Source organism: Chiloscyllium punctatum, chromosome 7, assembly GCF_047496795.1.
Source record: "Chiloscyllium punctatum isolate Juve2018m chromosome 7, sChiPun1.3, whole genome shotgun sequence".
NCBI lineage: Eukaryota > Metazoa > Chordata > Chondrichthyes > Orectolobiformes > Hemiscylliidae > Chiloscyllium > Chiloscyllium punctatum.
In genome coordinates, this window is record NC_092745.1 from 54227722 (window position 1) to 54240149 (window position 12428).

Genomic DNA, 12428 nt, shown 5'->3' on the forward strand with positions numbered 1-12428 from the left:
CCATGTGTCTTGCTTTTATCTCTGGGCGTTAGGAGCCAAGAGGGAGGAGAGAAAGTCTTTGTGTTAAGAAGGAAAATTATCTTAAAATATTATGTTTTCTACCCCCTCTCCAAACAGGAAATGCCATGATTTTCAAGCCTTCACCTTTGACCCCTCTGACTGCCGTGATGCTTGCAGAGATCTACACACAAGCTGGGGCCCCGAAAGGCTTGTTCAATGTGCTTCAAGGGGCTGTGGAGACTGGAAATTTCTTATGTAAACACAGAGGTGTGGCAAAGGTTTCTTTCACTGGTAGCGTGCCTACTGGAATCAAGGTAACTGCATGGTTGGGGCGACAAGGGAAAATAGTATGGAAATGTTTTGTTGAACCTACAGAGCTGCCCTTCATTTAACCAAACCTCTCAGGATTGAGCTTTGGCCATTAGGGATGGAGCAGGAGATGTCAGTTGGATACCTCTCTACAACCGTGTATCTAGAGTACCTTGGGGTAAAATGAAGAAAGTCATTGGCAAACGGCTCTAGTTCTGTCACACGTTCCGAGCTCAACTCAGTCCTTGTTTGGGAGATTGGTTGCTTGTGATGCAGGTCTGAGTGATCCATTTCAGAGCAGGGCCAATATAGTTTGGGAAGGAGGGGTCAGGTTAACTTCAGGAATGGGGCTGGACACCACCTCACCATTTATGGAGACCCCTGATTGGGGGGAGGACTGCCCACCTGAAGCAGCCCCCCCCAATCGGAGACTGGCATCACTCCCGCCCTCGGAGGTGGTGGTTGCAGCATGTACAAACACCCCTCACCTGAGACCTAGGTTCATTGCTGGATCCCATGGCTAAGCGGCAATCATTGGGTGGCAGGACACTGGTTCTAGGATGGAGATTCCGTGGGTAGGAGCCAGCGACAAAGGCAGGGAGTGACTCAAAGTAGGCTGTCATCCTTTTGGAATAAGCTGAAAGAGGTTGCATGATCTGGTTTTTTTCTCCCCATATGGTCTGGTCACTTTCCCTTTTGGAGGGTTTGCACCATGTGTCTTGCTTTTATTTCTGGGCGTTAGGAGCCAAAAGGGAGGAGAGAAAGTCTTTGTGTTAAGAAGGAAATTTATCATGTTTTCTACCCCCTCTCCAAATAGGAAATGCCATGATTTTCAAGTCTTCACCTTTGACCCCTTTGTTTTTGTCTGAGGGTTTTGACTTTGAGCTTTATAGCTGTTGTGCTCATCTCATCAATCAGCAGCTTGTTGCGTGTTGGTATTGTGAAACGTACCTCAGAGAGATTGTGTGCAGCATTTAATTATAAAATCATGTAGGACATTGTTAGAGTAAATAGACAAGGTCTTTTCCCTGGGGTGGGGGAGTCCCCAACTAGAGGGCATAGGTTTAAAGTGAGAGGGGAAAGACTTAAAATGACTTAATGGGAAACATTTTCAGGCAGAGGGTGGTGGGTCTATAGAATGAGCTGTCAGAGGAAGTGGTGGATAAGTATATGAATAGGAAGGGTTTAGAGGGATATGGGCTAAGTGCTGGTAAATGGGACTAGATTGGGTTAGGATGTCTAGTTGGTATGAATGAGTTGGACCGAAGGGTCTGTTTCTGTACTGTACATCTCTATGACTCTTAAGTATAGATTCTCTCTGCTTATCAAGTCCAAAAGTAACAGCAGTGGAATTATTCTCTGGGAAATGTATTAATAGGTGTTTTGTCTTGGAATTTTCTGGAGGCTCCAGATCCCAAATATGCATGGGATTGAACAAATGTTCTGTCTGTGCTCTTCCTCTCCAGATCATGGAAACTGCAGCAAAAAACGTCAAACATGTTACTCTTGAACTTGGAGGGAAATCTCCACTTGTCATTTTCTCTGATTGCGATTTGGAGAATGCAGTGAGAGGTGCAATGCTGGCGAACTTCCTCAGTCAGGGAGAGGTATGGAAACAAAACCACTGTGATTTGCATATAAGCAACCAGTTATTGTTTTTAAGCCACTTCAGTTTCCTGCACTGTCGACATGGTGACCAACAAACCCTCAGTTAGTTTCTTAGTTCAGTTCTGCGTAAAACAATTTACCGTTTGATTTCAGTGTTTCCAGAACATTCTGTCCTTTTGTCAGCAAACAGCTTTGTTTTGATTGACCGAGCACCAAGCACTACATCGCACATTTTAAGGCCTGGATGTTTGTCTTTGCGTTGGGTAGTCGGAGTTGGGACCACTGTAGAAAATGCCCCATCAGACTCTGTTTTGACATCAGTGATGTGGGTGTGGAATGGATTTGGACCTGCCACCCCTCCAGAAGCAGATCAGAAGTGGCCACAGATGTGGCTGAGTACCATGTTGTTCAAAAGATCCACCTCCGTCCTTTTGGGCGTGTCTCCATTTATTTATTTGCACTTTGTGCCCTGTGACCCTCATCCTTCCCCACTCAAATTGCCAAGTCGTGTGCCTCACCCACTGAAAGTCCCTTCATGGGATGCTGTACAGAGGGTGGGTGTGGACCCAATGAGGCCAAATGGCCTGTTTCCACACTGTAGGGAACCTATGATTCTATAATTGTCAGACCTTCACCACTGGCCTTTTCTCATTCTTCCTACTAAAATGAGTCACTTCACAATTCTCTGATTAAAGCTTCTGTAATACTGTGTGCAATTCTGTCTCCCTGCTGTAGGAAAGCTGTTGTGAAACTTGAAAAAGGTCAGAAAAGATATATAAGGATGTTGCCAGGGTTGGAGGATTTCAGCTTCAGGGAGAGGCTGAATAGGCCGGGGCTGTTTTTTCCTGGAGGGTCAGAGGTGGAGGGGTGACCTTTATAGAGATTTATAAAATCATGAGGGGTGTGGATAGGGTAAATAGCTTTTTCCCAGGGTGGAGGAGTCCACAATTAGAGGGCATAGGTTTAAGGTGAGAAAGGAAAGATTTAAAAGGGACCTAAGGGGCAACTTTTTCAAGCAGAGGGTGGTGAGTGTATGGAATGAGGTGCCAGAGGAAATGGAGGTTGGTACCATAACAACATTTAAAAGGCATCTGGATGGGTTCATGACTAGGAAGGGTTTAGAGGGAAATGGACCATATGCTGGCAAATAGAACTAGAGTAATTTAGGATATCTGGTTGGCATGGATGAGTTGGACTTAAGGATTTGTTTCCATGTTGTACAGCTCTGTGACTCTATAACTCTATATATCTACACATACCACCACCCTGTCTGTATTCTCTTGATGTAGGTTACTAACCTTGTTATAGTTGACAATATTTTACAGGTTTTTCAAACTTTGATATTGTGTTCTCCACACTACAGTCTAGACCAACAGCATGGATCCAGAAAAAGCAATTATCCTAGGACTGACTCCTGGAAGCCCCATGCTGTATGTTGTTGTAATCTGTCAAACATTGATTCCCTGTTTCTGTTTCCTGTCACTCAGCCAAGGTTTATATCCACATTATCACTGCCCTTCTTAATCGAAGAGACTAGTCTGTTTAGTAATTTTTTTTTGTTTTATTGTCTTCTAACGCAGTTTGGAAGTCCATGTCCTTCACATGAACTGCAGTACCCCAAATCAGCCCCCTCAGCTCCTCATCAGAAAGCCCAATCAAGTTGGGTTAGCAAGCCCATGCTGCCTTTCCTTAATTAATTCACATTGGTCCAAGTGTGTTGAATTTTGTCCCAGATTTTCTGCTCTGAATGTTTTCCCACCACGGAAGTGAACCTGACTGCCCTGTAACAGCTGAAGTTTTCCCTGCACCCTCTTTGAAGAAGAATGTAACATCTGAAAGTTCTCAATTGCAAGCTGCACCCCCTCCCAGTGTCTGTATTCGAGTAGGGTTGAAAGATTGCCACCAGTGTCTCTGAAATTTCATCCCTTGCATTCCTTGGTGTTCTTAAATCCATCTCAACCCATGTGGGTTGCCAACTTTAAGCACAATCACCCTAGCCAAAGACTATCAATTTTTACTCCAAGCAGTATGTCAGCAATGGGGAGACAATGGCCTAGTGGTATTATCACTAGAGTATTAATCCAGAAACTTGGCTAATATTCTGGTGACCTGGGTTCAAATTCTGCCATGGCAGGTTGTGGAATTTGAATTTGATAAAAGGATCTGGAATTGAGGGTCTAATGGCAACCACGAAACCATTGCCGATTGTCAGGAAAACCCATTTGGCTCACTAATGTTCTTTAGGGAAGGAAATGTCATCCTTACCTGGTTTGGCCTACGCGTGACTCCAGACATTACAGCAGTATGATTGATTCTTAACTGCCCTCTGGGCAATTAGAGATGGGCAATAAATGCTGACCTAGCCAGTGATGCTGTGACATTCTGTGAGTGAATGAAAGAAAAGCTGAGTCAGCTGTCACAATGACTTTGGCTGCATCTTCCTTGGCAAAGATAGATCCTGAATATTCGTTTAGTGTTGTCTTCACCTATGCATTACTCCTATTTTGGTTCCTAATTGGTTCTCCTCCTTTATAACCTTCTCATATACATGTAGAAAATCTATTGCTTTAGTCGCTTCTCTTATTCTCTTTGTTCCTCCTTATTTATTTCCTCACTTTCCCTCTGAATTTACAACTGAGAAGCAGGTTGAACTTTGAATGAGCTCAGTTCCTGCTCTGAGGTTACAACTTGATTGTTTTGCCTTAGACAAGAATCCTACCATTAAACCAGAGCTGACACATCATGTTCATTGTCTATTGCATGTGATATAATTATTTGAGGTAAACGTATGTGGTAATACACCTTTTTTCATATTTTCATTTCAGGTGTGCAGTAATGGTACCAGGGTGTTTGTACAGAAAGACGTAATGTCAAAATTTGTGGAAAAAGTGGTGGCAAAGACAAAAGCAATAAAAGTAGGAGATCCACTATTCGAAGATACTCAAATGGGAGGGCTCATCAGTCGCCCACACTTGGACCGAGTGTTGTCTTATGTGAAGCAAGCCGAGGAACAGGTTAGTTTTGGTTGGTCTAAATTTGCTATACTAATTATTTTATCTAAACATTGTTTGTCACGTGAATTTATGGTGTGGTCTGAAGCAGTGAAAACTCGTTTGCAGACTGGGTGGCCTTACATGGTTTTAGTTTGTCTGCTGCATTGGAGATTCGTATAGCTCCTCAGCACATTATAAATTAAAATAATAAATCTAAGTGATGGTGTGTCAGATTAATATCGGCAAAAATGCTGGCTTAGTTTCCCTTAAGAAGGTGGTGGTGGTGGTGGGTACCTTCTGGAACTATTGCACTATTTGGTGTTGGTAGACCCACTATGACATTAGGGAGTGAGTTCCAGGATTTTGATCCATTGACACTGACATTTCCAAGTAAAGATGGTGGGTGGCTAGGAGGGGAACTTGCTTCACCGTGTTTCTGCTTCCACCACACCTATTCCACGTGGAAATTACTTTCTCCAGCACCTGCATTGTTGCCTGAGAGTTTCGGGTTCCCCCCATCGGATGTCAAAGCCCTAATCATTTTGTTGATGTCGGTGCTTAGTTTTTTTCCATTGCCTCTTGTTAGTTATTTTCAGCTTTGAGCTTCAACTCATTTAATGCGTCATAGTCAACATTTTCATTTTCCTATCTGTTTTGAGCTGTTCTGACATATCTGTTACCTCCTCTCGAATTTCTGCATGGTGTTTCCCTAAGCCATCTTTAAGATATCCCCTCCACGTTGCATTGCTGTACACATCCTCTGTTCATCAAACACCCTCCCTGTACACACTCCCCCTTTCTGGCAAATGTTCTTTCTCAAATTATGATCCTCCACAACTCGCACTCTGCCTTCTCTCACACTGCCATCCTTAAAGCCTGTCTTTTTTAGATTGGAGAAATCAAGGACGCAGTCAAAAGATCACAGAACGTCTCCAGGACAAAAGGAGGTTGTTTGGTCCATTAAGACTGCACTGGCTGTCTGAGCAATTCTGCCCCATTTCTCCTTTTGTAATTCCTTCCAATGTCCAGTGAGCAGTGTATTGCTTTCCACATCTGTGCAAAGACACTCCGTGTGAGCACTGCTGTACAAGTACACATTGTTACTGATGCATTTCAATAGCGTTGGCTGACATGAGACTGATGTGACTATGTTCCTTGTTTGCAGGGTGCAACTGTGCTTTGTGGTGGAGATCGTTTTGTTCCTAATGATCCGAAATTGAAAGATGGATATTTCATGAAACCATGTATTCTAGGTATTGTTGTTCAATCTTACAAATAAGATGTCAAATTTGAGTCAAGCTTGCTAGAAGACAAGTTCTTCTAAAATATTTGATTTCAGTTGGTATAAAGTGATATTTTCACAGCCTTAACAATCATCAAGGCGCTATAAATACGTAATATGCAATTCTTCACCTGCTAAACTTAAGTGAAACAATTATTTATCTGAGGATGTATTTAGAATATATAAAGTTGCAATTGATGTTCTCTAACAATCTATACATCTCACTTCAAAAAGCCACTTCCATCAGCAGGCTGTTGTCTCTAACTTTCTGGTAAATTTAGTGTTGAACACACCAACTCCTGAAATCTTATTCATGCTGCACTACCTACCATGTATATCAGGATAAGCCATGACTTTTTTTTTCCCATATCACCATCCTGTGGGAGGGGGTTTACCATTGACCAGAAACTGAACTGGACAATCCATATTAATACTGTGGCAACAAGAGCAGGTCAGAGGCTAGGACTCCTACAGCAAGTAACCCACCACCTGACTCCCCAAACCTTGCCCACTATCTACAATGCACAGGTCAGTAGTGTGATGGAGTACTCTGCAACTCTCTGGATGAGTGCAGCTCCAACAACCCTTGAACAGCCCTCGCAGCTAACATGCCATTAACTACCGTAAACCTTCATTCCCTCAGAGCATGCACATACACAAAATGAACTCATCCAGGTTCATTTGATTGCACCTTCCAAGCCCATGACCTCTGCCACAAAGGGTTGGAAATCCATTGGGACAACAATACATTCTGGTTTATGTCCAAGCCCCACACCATCCTGACGTGGAACTGTGTAGCTTTCTTTTACAAAATCCTGGAACCCCATTCCTTACAATACTTATACATGGACTACAGCCTTGCCGTGGAGGTGAGCTATCACCACCTTGAAGGCAATTGAGAATGAATTATAAATGCTGGCATAGCCAGTGATGTCAACATGTTGGGGCAGAATATATTTTAAAAATGCCATCATCAAGTCTTGAGAACTGATTAAATTCAATAGAAACAGCAATAAATTGCCCAACTCTTTATTGCTTTTGACCACTTTTCAAAGACTGTACTAATGTGGATTTTCTACATGAGTTCTCTTAATCGCATTAATTGATGAGCATTTTACATATATTCTCACCTTGGCAATAACAAAATTATTTCTCACTACAGTATAGTGATTCAGAAACAGTTTGAATTGTAGGCATTGTTAGCAAGCTCAGCTACCTATTGCATTCTCCCCTCCTTCCCCCCCCCCCCCCCACTTATCTGTCCATCCCCGAGGCTCCCAGCCTCATTCCTGACAAAACATCGATTTTCCTGCTCCTCGGAAGCTGCCTTACGTGCTATGCCTTTCCAGCACCACATTCTCTTAATTCTAATCTCCAGCATCTGCAGTATTCCCTTTCGCTGAGAGATGGTGTGTCGAGTCAGTCTGATGGCCTTTTATGCTAAGGGAAATTTGATGTTGCAGGTTGGTGCTAGTTTAAGACAACAATGCCTTTCCCAGCAGGATGCCTCAGTGAGGGTCCCTATTAATGTTAATGAGTCTGCCTTCATGTTGCACATATTGTCTGGGGAATAATTTACCTCTGGAGGTCTTAATTCTGGAAATAATTGATGAGCAGTTTGGCTATCATTTGAAACAAGCTGCTGCCCTCCAATTATGGGTTGGACGTTTTAATGTAACCCAACTCCCCTCCGGTCCACCGTTATCTGCTGTCCTTTAGGTGTCAGCTGTGACTCATGAATGTGGGAACATACATACCTCTGAGTCATAAGGTTGTGGGTTCAAATCTGGAAGAGCAACAGAGCACTCTCTCTGACATGTGGGTAAGGTTTAACCCTTAACTAGATCGCTTTTTAAAAAAAGATTGTCGGGTCATTAGCTGATTGTGGGATCTTGCCATGTTGAAATTAGCTGTTGTATTTCCCAGATGATCTAGACAGCTCTTTGTGGTAGAGAGGTCCTCCGATTCACTACCTTCTGAGAGAGGAAATGCCTCCTGATCTTTATGCCTTCTGGTCCTAGACACTCTATTTTGTCACATCACTATACTTCGAAAGTATTTTATGGTCTCTAAAGTGCACAGGGTGCCCTGAGGTCATGAAAGGTGCTATAGAAATGCAAGAATCCCTGTCTTTTCCATAGAATTCCTACAGGGTGGAAGTAGACCATTCGGCCCATCAAGTCCACACTGACCCTCCAAAGAGCATCCCACCCAGCCCCATCGCCTACCATATCACTATAACCCTGCATTTTTCATGGCTATTCCACCTAACCTACACATCATTGGACACTTTTTGGGCAATTTAGAATGGCCAGTTCACCTTATCCTGCACACCTTTGGTCTGTGGGAGAAAACTAGAAAAACCATGCAGTGGGTGGAATCAAACTGGGTCCCTGGCACTGAGGCAGCAATGCTAACCACTGAGCCACCCAGATATATTAGTTAGGAACGTCATTTTCTTTAAAATCAAAGGCTTTATAAAAAATATTATCTTTTTTTTAAAAAATCCTGATGCAGTGTTTTCGCTAGATTTTCCTTCAACAAATGTAAAAATGTTCTAACTTGAAGCAGGATTGATTTCTGCAGTGTCTGTCAGGCCTGGTTGAGTGATTTTATTTTTTGAGGTGTTGTAACATGAAATGTATAGCTGAAGTACACTGATTCACACCCATTGGTAATGAGTTCCTGCTCTCGGGCCATTCTGGTCAAGAAGTATAGTTAGATGGAAGAAACATTTCATGGAATAAGCCCCATTAGATCTGTCCTTACATGAATCGGTGTTAGGCCTGAGAGCGCCTGACCCCTCTGAATTGTACGTTGCCTCTGATACTGTGGAGATGCTAAATGCAGCAGAGGAGTTAAAAGCTTCATTTCCTGTTTTGTGTTGGGGATCTATGGCATCAATAAGTAATGATCTGTGTGTGCAGGAAATTGCAACGATGAGATGACCTGTGTTAAGGAGGAGATATTTGGGCCTGTCATGTCAGTGTTGGCATTCGATACAGAGGAGGAGGCTATAGAGAGAGCAAATAACACCGACCTTGGTTTGGCAGCTGGAGTGTTCACCAGGTACAGTGGTTGTTCATTTAATACTTACTGAGAACAGGTGTGTTTTTCCTGTTGTGTGGACCTAGTTAGATGCTGTCAACCAGGATGATGATCTGGGTTGAGAAGCGAAACACTGGCTAGAATGTTCAATCTTTACCACTACATGGTGCTTACTGATGAGACCAGCCCTGACCGTTAGGGAGTTGCAATAGGATAACTTTCCCATATTATATCTGGTTATACACTGAGCATTCATATGGATGTATTTTTTCCTAACAAAAAGAATTAATCCTCGGGAGAATATGGTCCAGAACATTGATACCAGTGCTCAGAGGGTGGTTGTACCTTTTCGTGTCTCTATAATTTCAGGAAAACAGCAATGGTATGATGTAATAAAGCCTCTGTGTTCTCTACTTATAGATATTTCAATCTTTAAGACCACTTACATGTAGTCTTCTGTCTAGCTTTGCTTGCTGGATGACAATATATTTATTTTCTAAACTGAATAGTTAAATCCTCCATCATGTGATTGTCTCTGGTGTCAAAGCTCTCAAATGTGGCATTTTGTCAGATAATTGAGCTCTCAACATGGCATCCTATTGAAATGTTGAAACAGAATCGGTCACATTAATCGGTTCCAAAACACACACTGCTGGAATAGCTCAGCAGGTCTGGCAGCATCTGTCGAGAGAAATCGGAGTTAACGTTTCAGGTCATAGTCATATAATATGGACATAGACCCTTCAGTCCAACCTGTCCATGCTGACCATAATCCCAAACTCAACAAGTCCCAGTTGCCTGCATTTTGGCCCTTATCTGTCCAAACCTTTTCTTGTTCATGCACTTATCGAAATGTCTTTCAAATGTTGTAACTGTACCCACATCCTCTACTTCCTCTGGAAGTTCACCCCACACATGAACCACTCTGCGTTGTTCTTTAAAAAAAAAGCCCCTCCTGTCTTTTTGTGAATCTTTCTCTTCCCAATTTTAAAAAATTTTTGAAATCTCCCACCCTTGGAAAAAGACACTTGAGGTGACCCTTCCTCCGAACTCAGGGCTGCTGAGCTTTTCCAGCAATGTTTTTGTTTAGCTTCTGATTTCCAGCATCCGCAGTTCTTCCAGTTTGTAAATTAATCGCTTTTACTGATTTGGACCATCTGTTTAATGGCCTGAGTGATCCAGTTGTGTAAAGCAAGCTATTTATTGTCTAATTGTTTGAATCGGGTGTGGGGGTGGGGACAGTATAAATTTGCATACATGTGAACATTTGGTTCCTGCTGTAAACCAAAGAGGAGGGAGAGTGGTTAATGTGTGGGAAAGTGAACAAATGCCTATTAGTTGAGAGCACACTATACATACTGAAACATAAAGACACGTGTAGGAAGGAATGATAATGAAGTACTGAAGTTAGAAGGAGCCGATGGCCTAGTGTTATTATTGCTGGGCTGTTAATCCAGAGACCCAGATTTTTTTTTATATTTCAAAAATATACTTTATTCCTAAAATAATTTGATGGTCTGTACAGTTGCTCATGCCATACATCTGTAAACATTCCATTTCTTGGTATACAGAGAGAGTAATCATTCATATATACAGGTCTGTACGATTACATATTTAGCTGAGGTGTCAGCAGAGCCCAAATGACTGCAGGGGGGCCCCTGTTCTTCTTAGACAGGCAGATGTTACACGGTGGTCTTTCCCCACCGCGCCTTGGCGGCAGCTGCCCCAAGCTTCAGCACGTCCCTCAACACGTATGGCTAATCCACCTAACTTGTGCATCCCTGGACATGACGGGCAATTTAGCATGGCTGATCCACCTCATCTGCACATCTTTGGACGTAGTGATTTGAATTTGCCCTGGTTTAAAATGTGCTCCAGTTTTGGTCACATTTTTGATCTCTGTTGCCATGGTTAAATGTTGCTAAAGCAAGTTGCAGAAAATTCCCAGAGGTTAGGATTCTTTTTTTTTTGTTGTTCATTCATGGGATGTGAGCGTCACTGGCTAGGCCAGGATTTATTGTCCATCCATAATTGTTCAGAGGGCAGTTAAGAGTCAACCACATTATTTGGGTCTGGAGTTGCATGCAGACCAGACTGGGTAAGGATGATAGTTTCCTTCCCTACAGGACATCAGTGAATCAGGTGGGTTTACTGAGAGTCGACAGTGTTTTCTTGACCGTCATGAAATGCTTGACTTTCATTAAAACCTGAAACTAAATTCCACCACATGCCATCAGCAGGATTTGAACCTGCATCCTCGGGATATTATCTGTGTCTCTGGATTAATAGGTCGAGCAATAACACCAGGCCATTGCCATTTAACATTTCAAGTCGAGTGCCCCTAACATTTATAATCTAGAAACTTCTGAAGAAAGGTCAGTAAACTTCACATGTTAACTCTATTTTCTCGCCAGGAGATGCTGCCAAACCTGTTGAGGCCCTCCAGCAATTTCTGATTTTTCTTTGTTTCAGATTTCCTCCATTCACAATTCTTTATTTTATTTCAATGCTTTGTAGTCCTAGTTTATAGGCCACAATTTAAAAGTAAAGGGACGCCCACTTAAAACAAATCTGGGAACGTTTTTCCCTTTTGAGGGTTAAGTGTTATGGGCAATCCCTTCCTCAAATGGCAATGGATGCAAGAATCTTTAAATATTTTTAAGGCAGGAATAGATTATCAGGGATTTGCAGGAATATGGTGGGATGATGCTGCTCCTTTCACAAGGTTATGTTGTCGTTCTTTTTTGTTTCAGAGAGTTTGTAAAAGACACAGAATCTGAAACGTCTAAATTTGAAGGATTTTAGGGCCAATTTCTTTATAACTGACAGATACTCCCTCAGGGAAAAGGCTTTCAAATTAAAAAAAACACTTGTATAATGAAAGGGGAGTGGCCAGTTCTCCCAGCCCAGCTTTTCTCTGGTTTGGTTGGGCTTTTGGCAGTCTGGCTATTCACTGAAAGCAGTGAGGCAGCCGAAAAGGTACTAGACCCAAAGAAGTAGGTCCTGGCTGATCCTCCTCCCTCTCTGACATTTCTCCATGTTTGATTTTTACCTTTTATGCCAAGGAGTGTTTATGGAGATTGTTGCAAGTATTTGAAACAGCATCATTAAGATGGGATGATCTGTTGGGTTTTTGGATAGGATATGTTAGTCAGAATTCTGTTCTCTTTTGTTTTGTGACTGCATCC

General features: G+C 42.5%; 1 protein-coding gene across 1 annotated transcript in view; it reads left to right on the plus strand.

Annotated features, from left to right (window-relative positions):
• aldh9a1a.1 (aldehyde dehydrogenase 9 family, member A1a, tandem duplicate 1) overlaps nt 1-12428 on the plus strand; it is a 57940-nt gene that overhangs the window by 43400 nt on the left and 2112 nt on the right. Inside the window, exons 5-9 of the mRNA XM_072573586.1 lie at nt 118-314; nt 1776-1916; nt 4743-4931; nt 6076-6163; nt 9120-9261. Coding sequence (XP_072429687.1) covers nt 118-314; nt 1776-1916; nt 4743-4931; nt 6076-6163; nt 9120-9261 — 757 coding nt within the window. The remainder of the gene's footprint in view (nt 1-117; nt 315-1775; nt 1917-4742; nt 4932-6075; nt 6164-9119; nt 9262-12428) is intronic.